The sequence below is a fragment of the Canis lupus genome, chromosome 20 (assembly GCF_048164855.1).
Source record: "Canis lupus baileyi chromosome 20, mCanLup2.hap1, whole genome shotgun sequence".
Lineage (NCBI taxonomy): Eukaryota > Metazoa > Chordata > Mammalia > Carnivora > Canidae > Canis > Canis lupus.
Genome location: NC_132857.1, coordinates 24423167 through 24447911, shown reverse-complemented (window position 1 = coordinate 24447911; position 24745 = coordinate 24423167). Strand labels below are relative to the sequence as shown.

At 38.4% G+C, this 24745-nt stretch overlaps 1 protein-coding gene across 14 annotated transcripts in view; it reads left to right on the top strand.

Moving 5' to 3' along the window:
- LOC140611771 (uncharacterized) overlaps window positions 1-24745 on the top strand; it is a 120989-nt gene that overhangs the window by 75813 nt on the left and 20431 nt on the right. For 11 of the 14 annotated variants that reach the window (XM_072788647.1, XM_072788642.1, XM_072788644.1 and 8 more), the window contains 6 exons: window positions 1740-1915; window positions 5193-5302; window positions 5820-6009; window positions 7262-7373; window positions 11235-11408; window positions 12636-16082. In XM_072788647.1, the coding sequence (XP_072644748.1) occupies window positions 1740-1915; window positions 5193-5302; window positions 5820-6009; window positions 7262-7373; window positions 11235-11380 (734 nt within the window). In that variant the 3' untranslated portion in view covers window positions 11381-11408; window positions 12636-16082. Of the gene's footprint in view, window positions 1-1739; window positions 1916-5192; window positions 5303-5819; window positions 6010-7261; window positions 7374-11234; window positions 11409-12635; window positions 16083-24745 lie in introns of those variants that run through there. The other 3 variants (XR_012012968.1, XM_072788646.1, XR_012012970.1) reach the window with 2 other exon arrangements.

Sequence of the window (24745 nt, the reverse complement as noted above, 5' to 3'; positions counted from 1 at the left end):
CAGAACTGTACATTTCTGACTTATGCCAGTGTATAGACGGAGATTGCTATCAGTGCATATAGAATATATGATCCATGCATTGTTTTCCCTTTCCCAGAAAGGGTTCTCTCGTCAAATAGGCTTGGGAAATTCATATTTTCCTTTTGGAAGTCAAATGCACCAGTTTTTCCCAGATTTATTTGACATTATTCGACCCTTTTGAAGCGACCCCATTCATTAATGATCCTGGAAATATTTATTGCCTTGTGCCGAGTAGTATCTTATATATTTAGTTTAACTTGGTGTAGGCAGCATCATTTATGTTACAGTTGAGCAAACCAAAGCTTTAAAATGCTGAGTTTCGGGATCCCTGGGTGGCGCAGCGGTTTGGCGCCTGCCTTTGGCCCAGGGCGCGATCCTGGAGACCCGGGATCGAATCCCACATCGGGCTCCCGGTGCATGGAGCCTGCTTCTCCCTCTGCCTGTGTCTCTGCCTCTGTCTCTCTCTCTGTAACTATCATAAATAAATAAAAATTAAAAAAAATAAATAAAATAAAATGCTGAGCTTCCTAAGTGGCAGAACCAGGATGCTTCTGGTGCAGTGCTGGCCCCACACGAGTGGAGGTGCTGATGCACGTACTATATCCCAAAAAAGCCAAATTGCCCCGTGTTTAAGGTTATTTGGTGAAATGTTCCTCATCTTTTTATCCTTCGACAGCTTGTCTCATCTGTTGACTCTTAAAGCAATCGGTTATTTAAGAAATGTTAAGATATCTTCAAAGGGAAACATTCACAGCTGAGCAGTAGAAATTTGAACTCAGCTTCTCGCTGCTGATCTCCTTTTCTTTGGAAAGTTCTTCCTTCAATAGGGAATGTTGAGTAATTAAAAATCATCTCTGGAAACTGGTGGTCTATCAATGCACTCCTAACCTCTTATTGTTTTGCATTTTCTATGTTTTCTTTCAAGCCTTGTACGTTTATGTAGGTGTATATACACATGTATGTTTGAGTGTGTGTGTGAGGAAGTGTGTTTCCACACTTCATTGTGGTTTAGGCTCTTTACAGTAAATGTTAAACATATTTAACCAAAAACATCATCTCTGGGTGGGTTGGTGGGGTTGACAAGAGAACACAGACACCACATAGCCAGCATGTAATGACTACTTCCCAAGAACCCTGACTGCAGAAAGTCATCCTTGAAGATGGCCCAGAGCAGTGGAACCAGAGAAGTAGGGGTCAGGCAGATTGTGTCCTGAGAGGCAATTCCTTTGGATGGTAGAAACTTGAGCACTCAGAAACCCAAGGAGAGAATCTGAGGCTGAGGGGAGCCTGGTTGTGAAAGCACAGGATTAACAACCTAGCTTGATTTGCATACCAAAAACTTATAGCTCTTAAAATCAGAAAAAAATAAAAAAATAAAATCAGATCTGATACCTGAACCCACTGATCACACCAGTAGAAAACAAACACCTACAGTTTCAGTGCCTCCAGATCAGTGTAATGGCAGTAACTGATGGCAGAGGAAATAATCACTTTGAGTCTGATCAAGTCCCTAGGTTTAACCGTCAGTCTGAAAGTTATTGGCAAGAACTCATCAATGCCATGAGGATGCTGTTAGCCAACATCAGAACATGGAGAGTTCTACACAACAAATGACTCAGTTTCCCTCTTCTAGCCTCTACAATGAACATGCTGTATAATGGCAATGGTGAAAATAAGTCTACGTGAATTAAAACACACTAATCTCCCTTCTTCCTTAGATTCTGTACAGAACACCAAGGAAAGCAGTGCTTTCACAAACTCGTCCTTTGGCCACTGTGCTGGCACTTGGCAGAACAACCAGTGCACAGCTGCACCATCTGAAAAATCAGGACAGCTCTTTGGAGTTTCCCTCACGGATATATTTCATAAGGACAACTTCCCGTTCCCAATACTGGTAGGTCTCAGTTTGGTCTTTTATTGCCTTCCTGAGGAGAGGGACCTCGGAGAGGCCAAGTGTCCTCATGCAAACCTACTTAAATGGAGAAATCATTAGACAGCACCTGGCTTTGGGTGAGAAACTTGGTAGTGTCATTTGATTTACCTACTGCAGAGTCATGAGGCCAATACACTGAACGACGTTTTGTCCATTCCACTTGTTTCCACAGAGACCCATGTAGGCCTGTTCAGATCAGTCAAAATGGACTCTGTGTGCATGAATCATCTTCACATTCTGCTGTTGTCTTCCTAAACTCACAGTAGTCTCAGGTCTCTTTCAACTGAGTCTACTTAATCTAACAACTGAAAACATCTTACCTAAGCATAAAGACTCATCTGGAGGCATATATGAATCTGCTAATTCTAAAAGAGGATGTTAAATGACAGCCAGAATTTGGCCTGTGTTATCTCCAATCGGTGTACTGAATTGTCAGTATGGAAATTTGCAGAGTACCCAGGACCTCTGCAATGCTGCACTAGATTTGGGAATGTTATCCTAGTGGTGAAGAAATTAACCACGTTAGTTACATGCTAGCTGCTACCCCAGTCCTTGCATCACAGCAATTTTAGGGGGTAGCTAGAACTATCATCTTCCACACATTATAAATGGATTAGAAAATTTTCAGTACAGTTCGCATGTGCCCCAGGTAACACAGTAGATCAGAAGCATAGTAGGTTTCTGAACCTTAGGTCCATCTGACTCCAGCGCTTATATCTTTCTACACTGTAGGGAGAGGACATGAAGATAGAGCAAAGGACGTTGAAAGACTCATGAAGGGAATGTAATCAGAGAATAAGAGAGTATTTGAGCTTTTCTTTTAAAGAGGAAGGGAAATAGAGATAGTAGGAATGGAGGATACAATCACTTAAAGAGGAATCAACAAATGGGAAATGGGTATAGAAAAAGATTTCCATATATGGGGAAGAGCATCTATGGAAGGGAATAATGAGAAAAGACTGATAAAGTAGGAGACAGGTGAGGATTCCACAAGGCCTTGAAACACGGAAGTTTGATTTAAAAGGGTAAAGTCAATGAAAAAAATCTGATTTAAATAAGTGATTACAAAGTTTCAGTGTATGTAAGGTGGATTTTGGGTAAAACTATAGAGAGACATTGACTAAAGAATCTAAACTGACTTTACTTCTTGGAGCTCTAAAACTGTATACCATCCGATAGCCTAGCTCTTTCAAAAAGGAAGCAAGCTTTTGCTCTGGGCTTGGGATATGAAATGCCATATACTCTTCTTTTTTTCCTACATTATGTGCTTTCCTTATCAAATCAAAAATGACCACTCATGGAAGGCATCTTCAGAAAATCAGCCAGTATAAAATCATGCAGAATCCTAAAAAAGAAACTAAATTCTGGGAACAGAGTGAACTTGGACAGTGAATCTGTTCTTCTGGTAGCATCTGTTTTAAAGGTGGGGAAAGTTCTAGCTTTATCCACACATGAGTTACTCAAGCTGTGATGGTGTCTTTCATTATGATTGCCCAAGAAAAAACATAGGCATAACTGATTAAGAACTTGTCAAACTGGAAAACACTTCATGAAATCAAAATTTAAGGAAGCTAATGTAGAAGGTAAAAGCTCCTTACATTAGAAATAGTTTCTGTTTTCACCAAACACCTCTCACCTGAGGACTCCATGCAAAAGACTAATACTAATGTGACTACTATAATAATAAGAAATTTCAAAATACACATTAACACATACATAATGTTTACCAAAGAAAACATCCTGTCTCTGATGACTTCCTCACGATGCTCCTAATGAAGGCAGTTTCCAAAAGAAAAATCAAATGAAAAATTTGAGAATAGATCTAGAAGTTTACAATAGTAAGCAAATGTTTACTTTATGAGGAATATAAAAAGGCTCAGTGAGGCGACCAATCATTGTTAACCATCATTGTCTCCTGTTTCTTGATGCCTTTTACTTTATAAGTCATGGAGGAAGGATTTTGCCATTTGTGTCTCCTTTCACCAGATCCTAGGTATCCTTTTGTTAATATTTGTGATGTCTAGCCCACCATCCAAGGTTGTAACGACACAGTAACCAGCTCTAGCTACATGCCTCTTTTGATAAATCTAACTTTAGGAGTAGGTGCAACGGACAAATGTAGTTTGGAATTCTGAAAATTCAGTAGATCGACTCAAGAACTAGATTAATTTGGAAATTATACAGCTACATCACAGATATCCCATTCTATTGCTAAAATGGTAATGGAGAAAGAACTGAAAACTAGAACAAAGAATTTAATCCATCTACCTTGGCACTTGCTAACAGCTCTGAACAAAACTATATTAAGGCAGTTATTATGGCACTCTTAGAACCAAGGTCATATTTGGTCCTTTCTTGTCGCAAGTGGTCTTTCCTTGCCCCCCATTACTGTTCAACTATACGATAAATAGCAATAGTCCCTGACCACTACTACACTGGGCTAGAGTAAAACACACCAGTAAATATATATATAGGCATCAAGACACAGGGGAAAGAATGATGATACGTTAGGTACTCGAATAGCATGATAAGTGTTGCCCTCTTGAAGGTGCACACCTGCAATTGATGTTTCTAGCAAGGTTTAGTAGGGTCTTTTCCATTTCCATGTTATAGGCACAGACTAGGAAGATGGTGACCACGTGTGCATAGAGTTCTTAGACATTTCTGAAGCTTTCCCTACCTAAAGTTGACTAATCTTTGTGGAGAATCAGACTCTGCAACCTTGGCCTGAATAGTATCATGTCAAACTCTCTGGAGAATTGGTCTACACTAGAAATGAATACATCCTCAGGACCATCATGAGTTTGCCATTAGACTCTCTACTTTTGTACAGTTAAGGAAAGGAAGAATGAAGCAATGATGAGAGTAGCTTTTGTAGTAGTTTGCAAAAAAGCACACAAAAGAGTAAGTGCCATATGATAGAAGGGAGCTTTGTCTTCCTTTCCACTGAAGCGTAGGCTCTGCTTTGATGCTTTCGTTTTTGTTGGAGAAAATCCACAACCTGTTTTTGCACATGCAAGTCAATGGAGAGTATGAGGTGAACTCCGTGTGGGTCACAGTTTGGGTATCTATGAAGAAATTAGGGACTGAACTGAAGTTTTGAACTAAGTGTTTTCTCTGTGATATTTCCAATATATATCTTTTATCATATATACATATATTTGTGTGTGTGTGAGTCTCTACATCTCTGTGAGTGTGTCTGTTTGCATGTATTTATTTATTTTTCTATCCACATAAGGATTTTCTTGAAAATATCGAAGGAAGTTTACTTTCATCGGAACTCTATGAAAAATGGCTTGATGTTCTTGACGAAGTGACTGAGGAGGAGAAAATAAATGCAGCCCAGAGGTAATGATGCAATAATTACTCTACTCTGGTCATGGCTCAGAAATACAGCCAATATACTATTAGGAAAATATTGGCTTCCTTCTTGCCACTTTGACCACTAAAATAACATTCAATGCCAAATAGTTTCAATTCTTCACACCCACGGAGGCCAGTTTCAGAATACAGGCATGCCTTATGGCTATTATTGCTCTTCGTCTGACCTTATTAACGTGGATTCCTTAGCCATTGTACACCTTCTGAATATATGAAAATGGTAGACAAAAGTCAGTGGCCTAAGAGAGATGCCAGAGCATCAACAGCCCATGGTATAACCTTCAGTTTGTCAACATTCAACCGGAGTGGGTTAGCTCAGAAATTGAATTCGGTAAAACATATTTGTATACATTCATGCCTGGAACTCTGCTACAGCAGGTTGTATACTAGATCTAGTAAGATGTTCTCTGCTCTCTGTCTCTATACTTCCAGCAGCTAAGTGCAATGACTTGCCTTATTCAAAAGTACATCTTTCTGACTTTAGGCTTCTAGCTCAGCTGCCAAATGTGAATGTTGTTGTCTTGCGGTACCTTTTTGGAGTGTTATACAGCATTGAGCAAGAATCCTCACCCAACCAGATAACACCTTATGATTTATCAGTGTGTATAGCCCCAAGCATTCTTTGTCCACCTAATTCTGGCAGCTTGGAATTGGAAGAGAACTTCGTAAAAAAGGTAGGGAGAGCTCTCATATGTGTCCCCTGGGGTTTAGAATCCATGCTTTGAATCTGAAATGTGTAGTAGTAAATTGGATGGATCAGTTCTGAAAAGTGCACATCTTCATAGGCTTCCTTGGAATGGCAGAGTTTGCCATCCTTCTCTGGTGGAATATGGGAAGGGGTGTTGTTAAAGTGGGAAACACAGAGCAGTTGAGTCACTTCTTTCCCATCCAGGAGATTCAATACTAGACTGACTAAACAAAAGAGAGAGAAGAGTGATGTAATATGGTAGAAAAGACCTGGGCTCTAGAGTTTGACAAGCCAAGGTTCAAATCTCAGCCTGATCCTTGAGGGGGGGAGCTTGTAAACTTGGGCGAAGGCATGGTTTCCTCATGACACAATGGTAACAAGACCTAGCTCCTGTTGTCGTTACTGGCACATCCTAGGTGTCTCGGGCACTATGAGCACCCATGGCTCCAAACACATTGGCTTTGCTCTGCAAGTTGTGGCTCATTTAGAAAAATACTTGGCTACTCTTTTGCCTCTGCTACATCAGACAGAAACTAGTGAGATATTCCAGAACATCCTAATGAAGCCACACATGCCTAATAAGATGGCAGCTTTTCCCCAAGCTCATGCTGAGAGCCAGCATTAGGCAAAGCAAGACCTGAGAAGGGACTGCAGTTAGACAGACAGACATGTTTTCTCCCCAGCCCTGTGAGTTTTTAGTCAAAAAAAAAAAAAAGAAAAGAAAAGAAAAGAGAAAGAAAAAGAAAACATCAAAAAAAATCCACAGGAATATCCACATTCCAAAAAATATTCTTCCCTATTTAAGAAATGGATTTCATAGGATTTTGTCTATGCTTTATACATTTTAATCAGATATTATCCTAAGTTACAACCCAATATTTTCTGGAAGCAAAAGTTTACAAAATAAGTAAACTTTAAGAAGGTAGGTTACTTTGAAAGCTATCCTAGTTTTAAAGATGTAACCACTGGTATCACAATATTAGTTATTAAATGCCACAAATTAGGACTTTAGCCCACTGACTAGTAGTATTTTAAAATCTGTACTCAAAGTACAACAGAAAGTATCATTCTTTCTTATTTTATTAGAGAACTTGGGTTTCTATATATTTTTATCAACTCTGAAGTTTTCATAGAAGTCTTTCACATTTTTGGTTAGATCCAAGGTCTATAAACAAAATGTGACTTCTAACTCTTCCATATGAAAAAGAGCACCCCATTGTGTTCTTTTTGCATTACAGGCTTCTCTTATACAGTTTTTGTATGAAAATTGCCTCGGGATATTTGGAGAAGACATCACTTCTCTCTTGGGAGAGAATTCAAAGAGTTGTCATAACAATGAGAAGGCTGCAGGTACTGTGAATAGTTTAATAGGCTTTAGGGAGACACAGACAGCAAGGTTGCCAGGGGTCATGGCAGATACTTAGCCCTGTTCTGGAGCCCAGAGCATCCCCAGGGCAATGATTCCCAGCTGCTCCTTCTCTGAAGGCTGGCTAACAGGTCAAGGGAAGTTTTACACTGTTGGAGACCCAAGAAAGCATAGAAACTTCAAGACGTTTCTGGCAGTATTAGGAGATAGCATGGTATGATACAGTGTTTGGGATTTTTTTAAACACATTTTTAAATGGATCCCACATCTATATATATGATATATGTAGTTAAACATATAATGCATAATTATTTATTTCTACTTATAATATATAAATGTGCTCTGGTTGAAACCAGAGCACGGGACTTTTATTCCTGCTCCATCCTCTTCTTGATCAGTGGCTCTTGAGGCACCACAGGATTCCAGTGCTCTTTAAAATGAGTCGAAAAAAACCAGCATCATTGAGAGAAAAGGACTTGACTTGATGTCAAACTACCTCTCCAGAGTACAAACTCCAGTGCCCCATTTATCAGCTATACGACCTTTTGCCAATTACTCTAGCTCGGTATCACTTTATTCATGCCTAAAATGTGGATAAAAATAATGTCTAAATCTTAGAAATGTTGTCAAGATTCAATAAGATAAAGGATGTAAAACACATTTCTAGATGGCAATGAATAGAACTAGGAGAAGTTCCCCTGAGACTAGTGCGAGTATTATTGGAGCCTAGCTAATCACAGCTCATTGGCAACACCCCATTTTTTTGTAAAACGGAGTTTAGATTCAGAACCTGGAGACACACATCATCAATCCCTCCATACTTTTGACATGTCTTAGTTTTACGACATATACCTCATTGTGTTGAGGGAAGCTTTTGGATAATCCGTGTCATCAGGAATTAAGATGAGTCAGTGCTGGTGTAAGACAAATGTTTGTTTTTCGTGTCATCACTGACAGAAAAACAAACTGTTGAATCCAAGCCTGTGAGAGTGATAGTGATTTCCAAAAGAGCACAACTGCAGAATGCTACCAAGTCCCCATCTGGCATGGGTCCATCCACCCACATGTCTATAGTTTAGTAAGTCACTGAAGACTGGAATCTCCATAATGACCCTTGACACTTCCTCTTTATCTCTTTTTCCAATGAATGAGAAATGAACCCTTTCCAAGACCCAGCTATTTCCATTTAAAGTTTTTCCCTTGGTCCCATATATTCATATTGAGGAAATCTTCCCACAAATTATCTCCTCTTTCTTCAATGCCTATCATATCCTATGACATGGTTTTTGAATTGTATTGTACTGTGTTGTGTTGTATACTTTTATATGGATAATAAAAATCATTCCATAACCTAGTAGGTTAGACAACCATTTCTTTGGTTATGATTCACATAACACATCAGTGGAGGTTCATCTGAGCAGTTCTGGTCTCAGCTGAGGGAACTTGTGCACTTGCAGTTAGCCTGCAGCTCATCTGGAGCTAACCTAGGTGTTTGTGTATTGGCGCTGGCTCTCAATTGGTCCCCATGTCTTCAATAACGTAGGTTCTCCTCCTTTCATATGGTGGAGGAAGAGTTCCCAGAAGCAAGAGGGACTTTTCAAGAGTTAATGTGGGAGAGGACTGTGCAAAAGACCACGCCAAAGGTGGTGGTTTACAAGATGAGGAGGCATTATTTCTTGAGATCACACATCATAAAACTCACAGCAGCACCACTACCGCACATATCCTTTTCTTCACTGGCTTCTCATTCTCAGTTCTGTACACCAGCATTTCCTAAGGGGTATTCCAAGTAGGGTAGGAAGAATCTTTGAAATACTAACTCATTTTTTTACCTCAGGTATTCCTTCCCTCATCCTTCTTCCTGTCTTAAGCTGTCTTAAGAGGCAACTAAATCACCTCCTCGGACATAGAAGCAAGAGGAGAATATGAGGAAAAGGGATCTCCATGTTGCTTATGAGTTTATCAGAGTTGGCTTTCTAGGAAACAAAAATGATTCGTGGCATAGAGTAGAAGATTTAGGTGGCAATCTCATGGGAAAAGCCAAAACCACAGGGTAGGAATATAGGATATCTGAACCTTTCCCTGGATAGAAACCTAAAGGAAGCAATAATTCCTGACAGAATAGCAAGCTGACATGTCCAGGAAAGATGGGGCACTCTATGTCCATGCAGTTTCTTATACCTCAACATGGAACAGATCAGTTAGTAAAAGTATCTCCATCAGTCCCAGAATAGTTGGAAGAAATAAAAAACCACTGGGTGTGAGAGACATGCCTCAGCAACAGGAGTACACACCAACTTCCCAGGATCAGAGAGCAATTTGGACACTTCAGCAGCTATTAGTATACACCAATGACACAGAGCAACCAGATAAGTGGCACTTCACCAATTTACAGCCTCCCCGGCACCAGAAGACTCCAGAACATAGACACACTCATGGGGGCAATTAAGAAAACCTAAATCACTACCAGTCTTGGAACAGAGAATCAAACTAGGCATCAAGTGAACTATTTAAAACTACAGAACGGTACATTTCTGACTTATGCCAGTGTATAGATGGAGATTGCTATCAGTGCATATAGAATATATGATCCATGCATTGTTTTATCTTTCCCAGGAAGGTTTCCCTTGTTAAATAGGTCTCGGAAATTCTTACTTTCCTTTTGGAAGTCAAATGCCCCAGTTTTCTTCCACATATATTTGACATTATTCCACCCTTTTGAAGTGACCCCTTTAATTAATCATCCTGGGAACATTTATTGCCTTGTGCAGAGTAGTGGCCAGGTGTTTAAGGTTATTTGGTGAAATGTTGCTCATCTGTTTATCCTTCGACACCTTGGCTCATCTGTTGACTCTTAAAGAATTCAGTTATTTAAGCAATGTTAAGGTATCTTCAAAGGGAAACATTCTTTTGAGCAGTAGAAACTTTGAACTCAGCTTCTCACTGCTGATCAACTTTTCTTTGGAAAGTTCTTGCTTCAGTAGGGAATGTTGAGTAACTAAAAATCATCTCTGGAAACTGGTGGTCAATAAATGCATTCATAACCTCAGGATACCTTGTTTTCCTTATTCTATGTTCCCTTTCAAGCCTTGTGCTTGTGTGTAGGTTTATATATACATGTATGTTTGAGTGTGTGTGTGAGGAAGTGTGTTTCCACACTTCATTGTGGTTTAGGCTCTTTTCAGTAAATGTTCAACCTATTTAACCGAAAACATCATCTCTGGGTGGGTTGGTGTGGTATCACAAGGGAACACAGCCACCACATAGCCAGCATGTAATGACTATTTCCCTTGGACCCTGACTGCAGAAAGTCATCCTTGAAGATGGCCCAGAGCAGAGCAACAGAGAAGTAGGGTCAGGCAGATTGTGTCCTGAGAGGCAGATCCTTTGGATGTTAGAACTTGAGCACTCAGAAAGTCAAAGAGGAAATCAGGCTGAGGGGAGACTGGCTGTGAAAGCAGAGGATTACCACACTCAGTTTGATTTGCATACCAAATCCTTCTAGCCTTTAAAATCAGATCTGACACCTGAACCCACTGATCACTCCAATAGAAAACAAACATCTACAGGTTCAGTGTCTCCTGTTGCATTGCAAAGACAGTAACTGATGGCACAGGAAATACTGACCTTCAATCTGATCGAGTCTCAGATCAGTCTGAAGGATATGAGGAAGAACTCTTCAACACCATAACGATGCTGTTAGCCAACATCAGAACGTGGAGAGTTGTACACAACAAATGACTCCGTTTCCCTCCTCTAGCCACTACAATGAACATGCTGTATAATGGCAATGGTGAAAATAAGGCTAAGTGAATGAAAATACACTAACCTCCCTTCTTCCTTAGATTCAGGCCAGAAGACCACTAAAAGAAGTCTTTTCAGAAGGTTAGCCTTTTGGTGCTGCGGTGGTATTTGCTGGAACAAGTGCACAGCTGAGCCTTCTGCAGAACCCAGAGAGCGCTTTGGAGTTCCCTCTCGCGGATATCTGTAGTAATGACAACTTGCCCTTCCCAATTCTGGTAGGTCTCAGGCTGGTCTTTTATTGCCTTCCTGAGGAGGGGGACCTCAGAGAGGCCAAGTGTTCTCATGCAAACCTACCCCAAATGGGGAAATCAATAGACAGCCCCTGGCTGTGGCTGAGAAGCTTTGGTAGTGTCATTTGATTTAGCTACTGCAGAGTCATGAGGCCAATACAGCAGGACAACTTTTTGTCCATTCCACTTTTTCCCAGAGGCCCGTGTAGGCCTGTTCAGATCAGTCAAAATGGACTCTGTGTGCATGAATCATCTTCATATTTTCCCATTGTCTTCTGAACTCACAGTAGTCTCCGGTCTCTTTCAACTGAGTCTACCTAATCTAACAACTGAAAACATCTTACCTAAGCCTAAAGACTCATCCTGTGCCAAGTATGAATCCATGAATCCTAACAGAATATGTTAAATGACAGTCACAGAGGCATCTTCAAAAAATCAGCCAGTATAAAATCATGCAGAATCCTAAAGCAGAAACTAAATTCTGGGGACAGAGTTAACTTGGATAGTGAATCTGTTCTTGTGGTAGCATCTGTTTTAAAGGTGGAGACTTCTAGCTTTTTCTGCACATGAGTATGTGAAGCTGTGATCGGTGTCTTTCATTATGATTGCCCACGAACTGACATAGGCATAACTGATTAAGAACTTGACACACTGGAAAACACTTCATGAAATCAAAATTTAAGGAAGCTGCTGTAGGAGTTAAAAGCCCCTTACATTAGAAATACTTTCTGTTTTCACCACACACTGCCCACCTGAAGACTCCTTGCAAAATACTAATACTACTATGACTACTAGTAATAATAATAATAATATTATTATTATTATTAATAACAATATAATATCAGTCCATTCATCCCTAAAATGTGGATAAAAATAATGTCTAAATCTTAGAAATGTTCTACAGATTAAATAAAATAATATATGTAAAATACATTTCTGAAAAAGCAGTTAATGGAACTAGGAGAAGTTTCCCTGAGACTAGTGTGAGTATTATTGGAGCCTCGCTAATCGCAGCTCACTGGCAAAACCCAATTTTGTTAAACGGAGTTTAGATTCAGAACCTGGAGACACATATCCTCAATCCCTCCATACTTTTAACATGTGTTCATTTTTTCTTTAGTGTAATCCATATCATTAGGAATTAAGATGAGTCTAGTGTCATGTCTGACAGTATGCTGTTATAAGACAAATGTTTGTTTTTTATTTCATCAGTGACAGAAAAACCACCTGTTGAATCCAAGCCAGTGAGAGAGAGAGAGTGATTTCCAAAAAGGCACAACTGCAGAATGCTACCAAGTCCCCATCTGGCATGGGTCCATCCACCTACATGTCTATAGTTTACTAAGTCATTGAAGACTGGAATCTCCATAATGATACTTGACACTTCCTTTTTCTTTATTCTTCCCATGAGTGAAAAATGAACCCCTTCCACGATCCAGCTATTTCCATTTAAAGGTTTTTCATTGGTCCCATATATTCATATTGAGGAAATCTTCCCACAAATTATTTCCTCTATCTTCAATGCCTACCATATCTATCATATTACATAGTTTTGTATTGTGTTGTGTTGTATGTATTTATATGAATAATAATCATTCCATAACTCAGTAAGCTTGACAACCATTTCCTTTGGCTATGATTCACATAACACTTCAGTGGAGGCTCATCTGAGCAGTTCTGGTCTCAGCTGAGGTCACCAGTGCACTTGCAGTTAGCCTCAAGCTCCTCTGGAGCTTACCTAGGTGTCTGTCTATTGGCGCTGTCTCTCAATTGGTCCCCATGTCTTCAATAAGGTAGCTTCTCCTCCTTTCATATGGTGGAGGAAGAGTTCCCAGAAGCAAGAGGGACTTTTCAAGAGTTAATGTGGGAGAGGACTGTGCAAAGGACCACGCCAAAGGTGGTGGTTTACAAGACGAGGAGGCAATATTTCTTGAGACAACACATCATAAAACTCACTGCAGCACCAGTACCACACATATCCTTTCCTTCACTGGCTTTTCATCCTCAGTTCTCCACACCAGCATTTCCTAAGTAGTATTCCAAGCATGGTAGGTAGAATCTTTGAAATACTAACTCATTTTTTTACCTCAGGTGTTCCTTCCCTCATCCTTCTTCCTGTCTTAATCTGCTTACAAGGCAACTAAATCACCTCCTCGGACATAGAAGCAAGAGGAGAATATGAGGAAAATGGAGTTCTTTGCTGCTTATGAGTTTTACAGATTTAGCTTTCTAAGAAACAAAAATGATTTGTCACATAGAGTAGAAGATTTACGTGGCAATCTCATGGGAAAAGCCCAAAACCACTAGGCAGGTACATGGGATATCTGCACCATTCCTGGATGGAAACCAAAAGGAAGCAGAAATTCCTCACAGAATAGTGAGCTGACATGTCTAAGAGAGATGGGGCCCTCTACATCCACGCAGAGTTTCTTATACCTCAACATGGAACAGATCAGTTAGTAAAAGTATCTCCATCAGTCCCAGAATAGTATGGAAGAAATAGAAAGCCACTGGGTCTGAAAGACATGCCTCAGCAACAGGAGTACAGACCAATTTCCCAGGACCAGAGAATCAAACTAGACATCAAGTGAGCTATTTAGTACTACAGAACTGTACATTTCTTACACATGCCTGTGTATAGACTGAGAGTGGTATCAGTGCATATAGAATATATGATCCATGCATTGTTTTCCCTTTCCCAGAAAGGGTTCCCTTGTCAAATAGGTTTGGGAAGTTCATGCTTTCCTCTTGGAAGTCAAATGTGCCAGTTTATTCCACATTTAGTTGACATTATTTGACTCTTTCGAAGTGACCCCATTAATTAATGTTCCTTGGAACATTAATAAACATTTCTCTAAATTTATTTCTTTTTTTTTTTAAAGATTTTATTTATTTATGATAGTCACACACAGAGAGAGAGAGAGAGGCAGAGACACAGGCAGAGGGAGAAGCAGGCTCCATGCAGGGAGCCCGATGTGGGATTCAATCCCGGGTCTCCAGGATCGCGCCCTGGGCCAAAGGCAGGCGCCAAACCGCTGCGCCACCCAGGGATCCCTCTAAATTTATTTCTTAAGTCATAGTTTAACATTCCACTCCCTGCTTAGAAGCCATCAATGGATTTCAATAAATCTTTGGTGTTTTCCTTTTTTTGTCCAAAAAAAAAAATCTCATCTTTAAAATCCTCCCCAATGCAGCCTGCTCTAGTAATTAGTATTGTCTTCACTCTTTCCCAGTGCAGATCCTTTAGTTTAGCTGGGTCAGACATATCCTTGGTTCCTGAACACAGCACACTCACTTTTCTACTATAATTCTCACCTCTTCTTGGACTCTGCATTGCCACACACTATGTAGGCTAGCCATTTGGGTTCTCCAATCCCAGTAATTTCACAAAGCCTTTCTGATCTCAATTTAATTTTTTCTTTATAAAATATGAGCACCTAACCCTACTAGACAGTGGCTCACATGCTGCTTTGACCATCAGGAATTATGCTGATGTGTTCATACGTTATACAGAAAATCCAAATTCCTGAGGTAAACAACTGTATCTTGTGTTAGTTTTATAGTACTTTTAAAGCCTGGCTAAATGTCTACTCAAAAAAATGTACGAATTAATATGTTCAATTTTCTAAGAGTATAGAGATTTTATAGAGACTGGTAGAAACTGCAAGTTTTAAAACATGAGGTTGAACACAGCACATGAAATTTTAGGGGGCGACAATAAGACATAGGTTTGAGTAATTGTTTTAGATATGACTTCACAGGCTGAGTCACATGTTCTTGGATAGACTATTTTTATTCATTATACAAACAACGTGATATTGGTGTGATATATTTGGGAATAATTGCATGTTTGTATGAAATTTAAATATCAACAATCCAGAATAAAAGGGGCAAAACACATAGCTGGGTAAGGCATCTGTGAGTTTTTAAACCAAGGAAGATATTGGAAAAAAAGGAAAGAAAGAAATTGACAAGAAGAGGAGATAGAAATACAAGGAGGTATAGAAAAGCTGAAACAACTAATTTGTCAATTGTGACTCATAGAAGAGATTTCTGACATAGGGAAATAGTTAATAAATGTTAGTTTTGCCCTCAGGATACTCCAGCATAATATCTCTGAGAACAGCAATTCATTTCTTAATTTTGAAGAAAAGATCCTGAGAACTCTGATAAACTGTAAAAGGATCTAACTGCATAATCTAGAATGAGTGACAGGCAATTAGGTGTTCCCCATTGGCCTTTACCATACCTGGGAGTAAGATGTGTGTAATCATTAGTTAATATGCACTTAGTGATACAGTTAAGGTTAAACATGTCTAAAAGTAAAATAAAGGTACTTAGAATGACTATCTTACTTTATTCCAGAAAGAAAGTTACTCACAGGCTACCAGTATAAGAAAACTATTTCTCAAAATTGGTGGATCAATTACCATGATGAATCTCTCTCTCTCTCTCTCTCTCCCTCTCTCTCTCTAATAACACTCAGTTTTTATTCATACGAGGAACATGTAAGAATTTGGTGAATGGAATATATACCAGTACAAGAAACCAGCTTTTTTTCAGAGAGCACTGAACAATGCCTTTTATATTTTTCTGTAATTCTTTCTATGCTAGTCGAATGGGCCAATAAATACTCTGAAGATTTATAGTGGATGGTGACTATTTTCCAGTTTTGTTTTGTTTTACTTACCCATAGCATAACTGGTGCTACGAGCAAATTGGTTTCTTCATAGTCTTGGGCCTCAATGTCAGTATTAATTTAGTTGGCTTACTCTTTTAAAGAATGAAGTCATTCCTTTGTCAAATAAAAGAAACAAGTAGAAAAACCAAACTGCCAAAGGAAAATTGTAATTTCTTAAAGTGGATAAAGAGAAACTGCTTTATAAGAATGGGAGGTTTTCCAAAATGTAAAAGTATAAAACTAGTTGGGAAATAAATAAAACAAAGCAACACCATCCTCAGGATAATAATTATCTCTGTGCAAGGAAAGACTAGGATTAGGAGAAAGGGGAAAGAAAGAAACTCCAAGCACACATACATCAATTTAAATTCTTGGAAGATTTAAAAATGCTTACACTTCACCATGTGCTTCATACTTCTGAAGAACATGTTGTAGGTAACTTGATCATATAAATATCTACCACATACCCATGCATACACAAACGCACACATTGAATTGTATATGTAAACATACAGAACACTGTTAAATGAATAAGTAAACAAACGACAGAAATTTTAAGATTTTGTATTTATTCATAAGATACCGATAGAGAGGCAGAGACACAGACAGAGGGAGGAACAGGCTCCTCACAGGGAGCCAGATGCGGGACTCGATCCCCAGACCAGGATCACACCCTGAGCCAAAGGCAGGCAGATGCTCAATCGCTGAGTCACCCAGAGGTCCCTAAAGTACAGAAATTCTTAGCATTCAGCAATTTTATCTGTGATTCCTCTGTATTGATGATCTGGTTCACTCAGTCCAAGTGGCTGAACAGTAGTACTCCATTATATGATGATACATTTATGTGTGTACACATCTAGTCAAACTTTCTAGAGGCTTACCTAGTTTATTAGCTTTCAAAGAAATTGATTTTTTAAATCATCTCCATAAATGTTTTTCCCAGGCTTATTAATTTGTGTTTTGTTTTTATAATTCTGTTGCTTCAACTTTCTTACTCCTTTGATTTCTTCATCTAGCTTCTTGGATTAAATGCTAGCTAATTGTAGTAAATATATTTAAGACTATTCATAACTTCTAAGTATTGCTTTAGCTATACCTCACAAATTTATTTTTCATATTTTAGTTTGTTGATAAAACCATTACAGTTTATGATTTTCCTTGTGAAGTCTTTTTTAACCTAGTCATTATTTAAGCTTTTGGGTTTTTTTTTTTTCAGATTTTCTAACCTGTAGGATTTTAATTACTAGCTGTAATAGTTAATTTCTAATTAAACTGCACTGTAATCAGATAATATGGTTTGAATAACTATGACTCTTTGTGACTGAGAGTGTACAGTTAATTTTATAAATATTTAAAATGTTGCATGCATGCTTTAGGAGAATGTGTATTCTCTGTTGTATTCTCTTTTGAGTGCAGGGATATGGAAACTCACAATTATGTCATACGTGTTACTCAAATTCTCTATATATTCTCCAAATGTGCAGTTTCTGAGAGAGGTGTTAAATTTTGCCATTATGCTTCTGTGAGCTTTTTTTAAAATTTTTATTTATTTGTGATAATCACAGAGAGAGAGAGAGAGAGAGAGAGGCAGAGACATAGGCAGAGGGAGAAGCAGGCTCCATGCACCGGGAGCCCAATGTGGGACTCGATCCCGGGTCTCCAGGATCGCGCCCTGGGCCAAAGGCAGGCGCCAAACCACTGTGCCCCCCAGGGATCCCTCTGTGAGCTTTTCACTTTTATTTTGTAATTCTGAGTTTTCGTAGTTGCTGGCTTTTGGTGTTTTATGGTTTAAGTCTATATTATTAGGCACATACAAATTTATAATTTCTATAGCCTTTTCATGAATTATAAATTATAACTTATTTGCTTTATTCGCATTAATGCTTCAACTTCATACTCGCCTTTGACAGATATTGTTGCACTAGCTTTTTTTTTTGGTTCATATATGCTTAGTCTATTTCTTTTTTTTCTTTTTATATTTTCTGTTTTAGGTTGTGTGTGTAGATGTGTCCCCTGTAAGCAGCATATAACTGATTTTTTATATCCACACTGATAATTTCTGATATTTATTAAAGCGATTTAATCTATTACATTTATTGTCATTATAGTGTATTTCGAGTTATACTGACAAACCATATTTTGTATTTTTATTTCATCAAAGATTTCTCCTGGTTCCTTTTTTCTTTTTTCCTAAGTTTTGTTAGATTCATAAATCATATTTTTGTATCCTCTGTGTCAATTTTTATTTATATTAGAATTTCTTAGCTATTATGTCTTTGACCACTTTTTCCAATATTCCTCTATTATCTCTTACTAGAATCCATTAAAATTTTATGAAACAATGATTCTCAAAGAACACTCGATACGAACAACCTTTTCACTTTTCCTCTTTGTACTGCATCCTGGGTAAAATTCTCAGTTCTTTTTTCCAGTTTAATTCCTTAACCTTGGTCATTCTAGAGTCTATTCTCTTACTTTCATATTTTTTCTTTTATTTTTTCTTTTTTCCACACCTATATGTTTTCTGGGATTACTAATCAGATCTTTTTCCTATTCATACAATTTTATATTTTTTCAATAAAGATCATTTCAGGGGCACATGAGTAGCTCAGTCGGTTGAGTATACAATTCTTGATTTCAGCTCAGGTCATGAGATGGAGCCCCCACATGGGGCTCCTCACTGGGCGGGGAGTCTGCTTGAGATACCTTCTCTCCTTCTCTCCTTCCCTGCTCTCTCTCGCTCATGTGCTCTCTCTTCATTAAATAAAAATCTTTAAAAAGATCATTTCATTCATTTTCCCCTCTGATTTTGGTACCAAGAAGTAGATCTTACTGTGACAAATACCTAAAAATGCCAAAGCAGCTTTAGAACCGGGTAAGGGGGAAGGATGTAGAAGTTTGGAGGGCCACACTGGGAAAAGCCCACATTGCTGTGAAGGAACTATTGGTAGAAATAATAGATGTTGAAGGCGATTCTGGTAAGAGTTCAGAAATAAAAGCAAGAGCTTCAGAGATAGACTCTATCTTCTTAGAGAATACATAACTAATCAGAAACAGATTGTTCGAAATATGGATGTTGAAGATTTTTCTGTGAGATCTCAGATGGAAATAAGGAACGTGTTATTGGAAACCATAAAAAAGGAGAACCTTGTCATGAAATGGCAAAAACTTGTCTTAATGAGTGTTCCAGTATTTTGTGGAAGTTTGAACTTGGAACAATAAAATCGGATATTTATCTGAGTAGATTGCTCAGGAAAGTTTTAAAGGAGCTTGTTTCCTCCTGACTCCTTATACTAAAATGCAAGAAGATAGAAATGAGTTGAAGAAGGTATTAAGCACAGAGAAGTCAGGACTCAAAGATGTGGAAAATTCTCAAGTTTCCTAATTTCTCAGTTTGTCATTTCTGCTCTAGCACTTGTGCTCATGCTCTTGCTACCCCTAGACAGTTCCCTTCTTGTCCTCTTCCCATCCATGTCCGACCTATAGAGTCAGCTTCCCAACAAAGTCTGTCTTGATTTGATCAGCCATGTTGGCATTTTCTCTTGTGAATTTCTGTAGCCTTATAATCATTTTCCTGTGATTTTTGTGACATGTAGTCTTTAAGGCACGTTTCATTTTTTAATTTTACATTTTCTGAAATTGAAATTTCAATTTTACTCTTTTGTCTGTGTATATATCTATATCTTTTTCAGCAATTCTCTGTTTACCCATCAAATGCTTTTTATGGATAACACATATGTAATCCACGGGTTCTAGAATATGAGGAAATAGAAAATGTGACTTCTGAATGGTTCTCAGGTGGTTCTCCATGGCACGTACCAGAGCAGGGCTAGAGCAGTGGGAAATTTAAGCAAACCAGTGGAGCCTTGCTCTGGTCACTCCACAGCCTTGAACAAGCAGCTCAACGCTTTTTTTATACTTTTTGCTTTATTATTTTATTTTTGGGTCTGAGCAAAAAGTTTCGTGAACCCAAAAATATTGGTATAAATGTGTAGTATGTTTTAGCTTTGTCTCTCTTAGGAGAACACAGGCTTCTGCACCCAAAGAGACTGGCACAGTTATGTCTAGATAATTGGGTCAGCTTATTCTTGATTGGTTTGTGTGCAAACATGCAGACTACATCCATAGTCATCACTCCTCTTAATCTTTCAAACATCTCTGAGCCAATCTCCTAAATGTTAGTTCCCTTCTAACATTTTCCTTAAAAAAATGGTGCCTCAGTCCTCCCAGAATGAACACAAATTTTATAGCATTAATAGTTCTTTGCAGACAGCAAATTTTAGATTTCTTTCCAAAGCACATGAATGGATTTTAAGAAAATCTGTAAATGGCTATAATTTAAGAAGAAAATATTATCCTTAAGAGAACATTATAAATTGGAGGGAAAAACAACCACAACTTTTATCTAGAAACTTGTTATCTTCTACCTCTGCCCCTTCTCCTGCATGCTCTCAATCAATCAATCAATAAAATCTTTATTTCAAAACAGGAAATGGGCTCACACAATTGTGGAGTCTGGCAAGTCTCAAATCTTTGTGTATTGTGAAAGAGAGTGGTCTAGTTTCATTCTTCTGCATGTGGATGTCCAATTTTCCCAGCACCATTTATTGAAGAGACTGTCTTTCTTCCAATGGATAGTCTTTCCTAATTTATCGAATATTAGTTGGCCATAAAGTTCAGGGTCCACTTCTGGGTTCTCTATTCTGTTCCATTGAACTATGTATCCGGTTTTTTTTTATGTGTCTGCTTTTGTGCCGATACCACACTGTCTTGATGACCACAGCTTTGTAGTACAACCTGAAATCTGGCATTGTGATGCCCCCAGATATGTTTTTTTTTAAATTCCCCTGGCTATTCAGGGCCTTTTCTGATTCCACACAAATCATAAAATAATTTGTTTTAACTCTCTGAAAACAATCCATGGTATTTTGATAGGGATTGCATTAAACGTGTAAATTGCCCTGGGTAACATTGACATTTTCACAATCTTAATTCTGCCAATCCATGAGCATGGAATATTTTTCCATCTCTTTGTGTCTTCCTCAATTTCTTTCAGAAGCGTTCTATAGTTTTTAGGGTATAGATCCTTTACCTCTTTGGTTAGGTTTATTCCTAGGTATCTGATGCTTTTGGGTGCAATTGTAAATGGGATTGACTCCTTAATTTCTCTTTCTTCAGTCTCATTGTTAGTGTATAGAAATGCCATTGATTTCTGGGCATTGATTTTGTATCCTGCCACACTACCCAATTGCTGTATGAGATCTAGCAATCTTGGGGTGGAGGCTTTTGGGTTTTCTATGTAGAGTATGATGTCATCGGCAAAGAGGGAGAGTTTGACTTCTTCTTTGCCAATTTGAATGCCTTTAATGTCTTTTTGTTGTCTGATTGCTGAGGCTAGGACTTCCAGTACTATGTTGAATAGCAGTGGTGAGAGTGGACATCCCTGTCTGGTTCCGGATCTTAGGGGAAAGGCTCCCAGTGCCTCCCCATGGAGAATGATATTTGCTGTGGGCTTTTCGTAAATGGCTTTTAAGATGTCGAGGAAATTTCCCTCTATCCCTACACTCTGAAGAGTTTTGATCAGGAATGGATGCTGTATTTTGTCAAATGCTTTCTCTGCATCTAATGAGAGGATCCTATGGTTCTTGGTTTTTCTCTTGCTGATATGATGAATCACATTGTTTGTTTTACGAGTGTTGAACCAGCCTTGCGTCCCGGGGATAAATCCTACTTGGTCGTGGTGAATAATTTTCTTAATGTGCTGTTGGATCCTATTGGCTAGCATCTTGTTGAGAATTTTTGCATCCATGTTCATCAGGGATATTGGTCTGTAATTCTCCTTTTTGGTGGGGTCTTTTCTGGTTTTGGAATTAAGGTGATGCTGGCCTCATAGAACGAACTTGGAAGTACTCCATCTCTTTCTATCTTTCCAAACAGCTTTAGTAGAATAGGTATGATTTCTTCTTTAAACATTTGATAGAATTCCCCTGGGAAGCCATCTGGCCCTGGACTCTTGTGTCTTGGGAGGTTTTTTTCCATGTCTTTGTGTCTTCCTCAATTTCTTTCAGAAGTGTTCTATAGTTTTTAGGGTATAGATCCTTTACCTCTTTGGGTAGGTTTCTTCCTAGGTATCTTATGCTTTTGGGTGCAATTGTAAATGGGATTGACTCCTTAATTTCTCTTTCTTCAGTCTCATTGTTAGTGTATAGAAATGTCATTGATTTCTGGGCATTGATTTTGTATCCTGTCACGCTGCCAAATTGCTGTATGAGTTCTAGCAATCTTGGGGTGGAGGCGTGTGGGAAATATCAGAAAGTGAGACAGAACATAAAGACTCCTAACTCTGGGAAACGAACTAGGGGTGGTGGAAGGGGAGGTGGGCGGGGGTTGCTGGTGAATGTGTGATGGGCACTGAGGGGGGCACCTGACGGGATGAGCACTGGCTGTTATTCTGTATGTTGGTAAATTGAACACCAATAAAAAATACATTTATTATAAAAATAAAAAAAATTAAAAAAAAACTTCTGATGTAAAATAGAGCAAAAATGCTCTGGGAACACAATATGCTCTCTAATCGCTTGTCTATAAAATAGCCACTGTGTTCTCTGTGACATAATCTTATTCTAAAGTTTCTTGGCCTGTCGAGATTGATAATTTACCTAAGTAAAATAGTTGAGGTATACTTTTTTTTTTCCTGTGAAGAGTACCTGTTTCCTAGGATCAAATCACATGTTTTCTGTGTAACAGAGTTTTCTTTTTATTCTCTTGTCTTTTCTGTTGACTTTTTTCCATGTCAGATTTTTTTTTAAATTTTTTTTTAATTCTTATTTATTTATGATAGGCACACAGTGAGAGAGAGAGAGGCAGAGACACAGGCAGAGGGAGAAGCAGGCTCCATGCACTGGAAGCCTGACGTGGGATTTGATCCTGGGTCTCCAGGATCGCGCCCTGGGCCAAAGGCAGGCGCTAAACCGCTGCACCACCCAGGGATCCCAGATTTTTTTTTTGTAAGATACTTTAAAGATTACTGTCTTTGCCTGAGCCCCTCAGAGAAAGATAGCATATATGTTAGTGATTTGTGATTGTTGTTTTTTATTTATGGACTTAGTTTTTTGCCTAATATAGTGTCCCATTCCTAGGAATCCTATTAAATTGTTTCCTTGCTGTGTGTCTGATTATTAGCTGTTATTAAAACCACCAGAGACCATTTTAGTGGCACCTGGATGGCTCAGTTGGTTAAGCATTTGACTCCTGATTTCACCTCAGGTCATAATCTCATGGATTGTGGGATCCAGCCCTGAGTAGGATTCCACACTCAGCAGGGAATCTGCTTCTCTCCTTCTTGCTCTCCCTCTTCCCCTCCATTTTTTCTCTCTCACAAATAAATAAATAAATCTTTTTTAAAAGGAAAGAAAAGAAACATTTACATTTGTTTGAAACTTCACTTTTTAATACGACCTGATGAATGTGCCATAAATATGAAATTAACTTATTTTGCACAGTTCACTCTTTTGAATACACCTGTCATTTTTCTGCTTCACATAAATATCCTTGATTAAAAGTTGCTTTATTTTTACCAAGGGAATAATTTAAAAAGTATTATTTTGCTTAAGTCATTGTATCAGCCAACTTTTGCCAAGAAGACTGCTCAAACAAATAACCTTAAAGTCTTAGTGGTTTATAGCAACAAAGATTTAGCTCTTGTCCATGCAAGTGTGGGGTACAGGAGGCTGTGCCTCTTTCCAGCATTTGGTTCCACTTGATGTGTAAAGGAACAACACTTACAAGAGACATGCATTTTTCTGGCAGAAGGGAAAGAACAGTCACCCAAACATGACGACTCTTGAAGCATTCTCTTGGACATGATTCACTTTGCTTCCAGGCACATTTCATGTGCCAATACAAGTCACTTGGTCGAGCCTGATATAGTACACACCTCCTACACACACACACACACCACTCTGGGCTAGATCACAACTTGGTACAGTCCCCCCTCCTGGGTTGGGAGTAAATAAATAGGAATGCAATGCTCTGTTACAGTTAGGTCTTTCTTATTTTTTACTAATAAACTTATTTTTTATTGGTGTTCAATTTGCCAACATACAGAATAACATCCAGTGTTCATTTTAAAGATTTTTTCTATTGTTAGGGGAGTATTAATGATATATTTTGTGAATTTTACTGTGGAAATAATTTTTTCCTGATATTTTTCAGCTTTATATTTTGAACTCTGTAGAACTGATGTTAATATACAGGTTGAGGTTGAATTAGGATTTTTGTAAGGAAGAATTAAGTGAAAGGATATTACATATGGAATTCTTACTTCCTACTTCATTATATTTTATTTTCTCCACTGTATAACTTGTCTCCTACTTCTATTGATAATTGAGTAGGAGTTCAAACTTTCCTCATCCATACTGCTATAGTTTCAGTTTGTAACTTTAGGAATTTTGAAGATTATTTCCTACTCTATTGATTAGTCATTAGTCAATTTGGCTGGATAATCTGACACTATCTTCTACCGTTTCAATACACTAAATTATGCCTTTGCCAATTTCATAGTCATATGTTTTTTTTTACAGCACCCACATGTGGACAGCATTCTGCCAACAAGTAAAGAGAAATCAAGTTAAGTCACAGA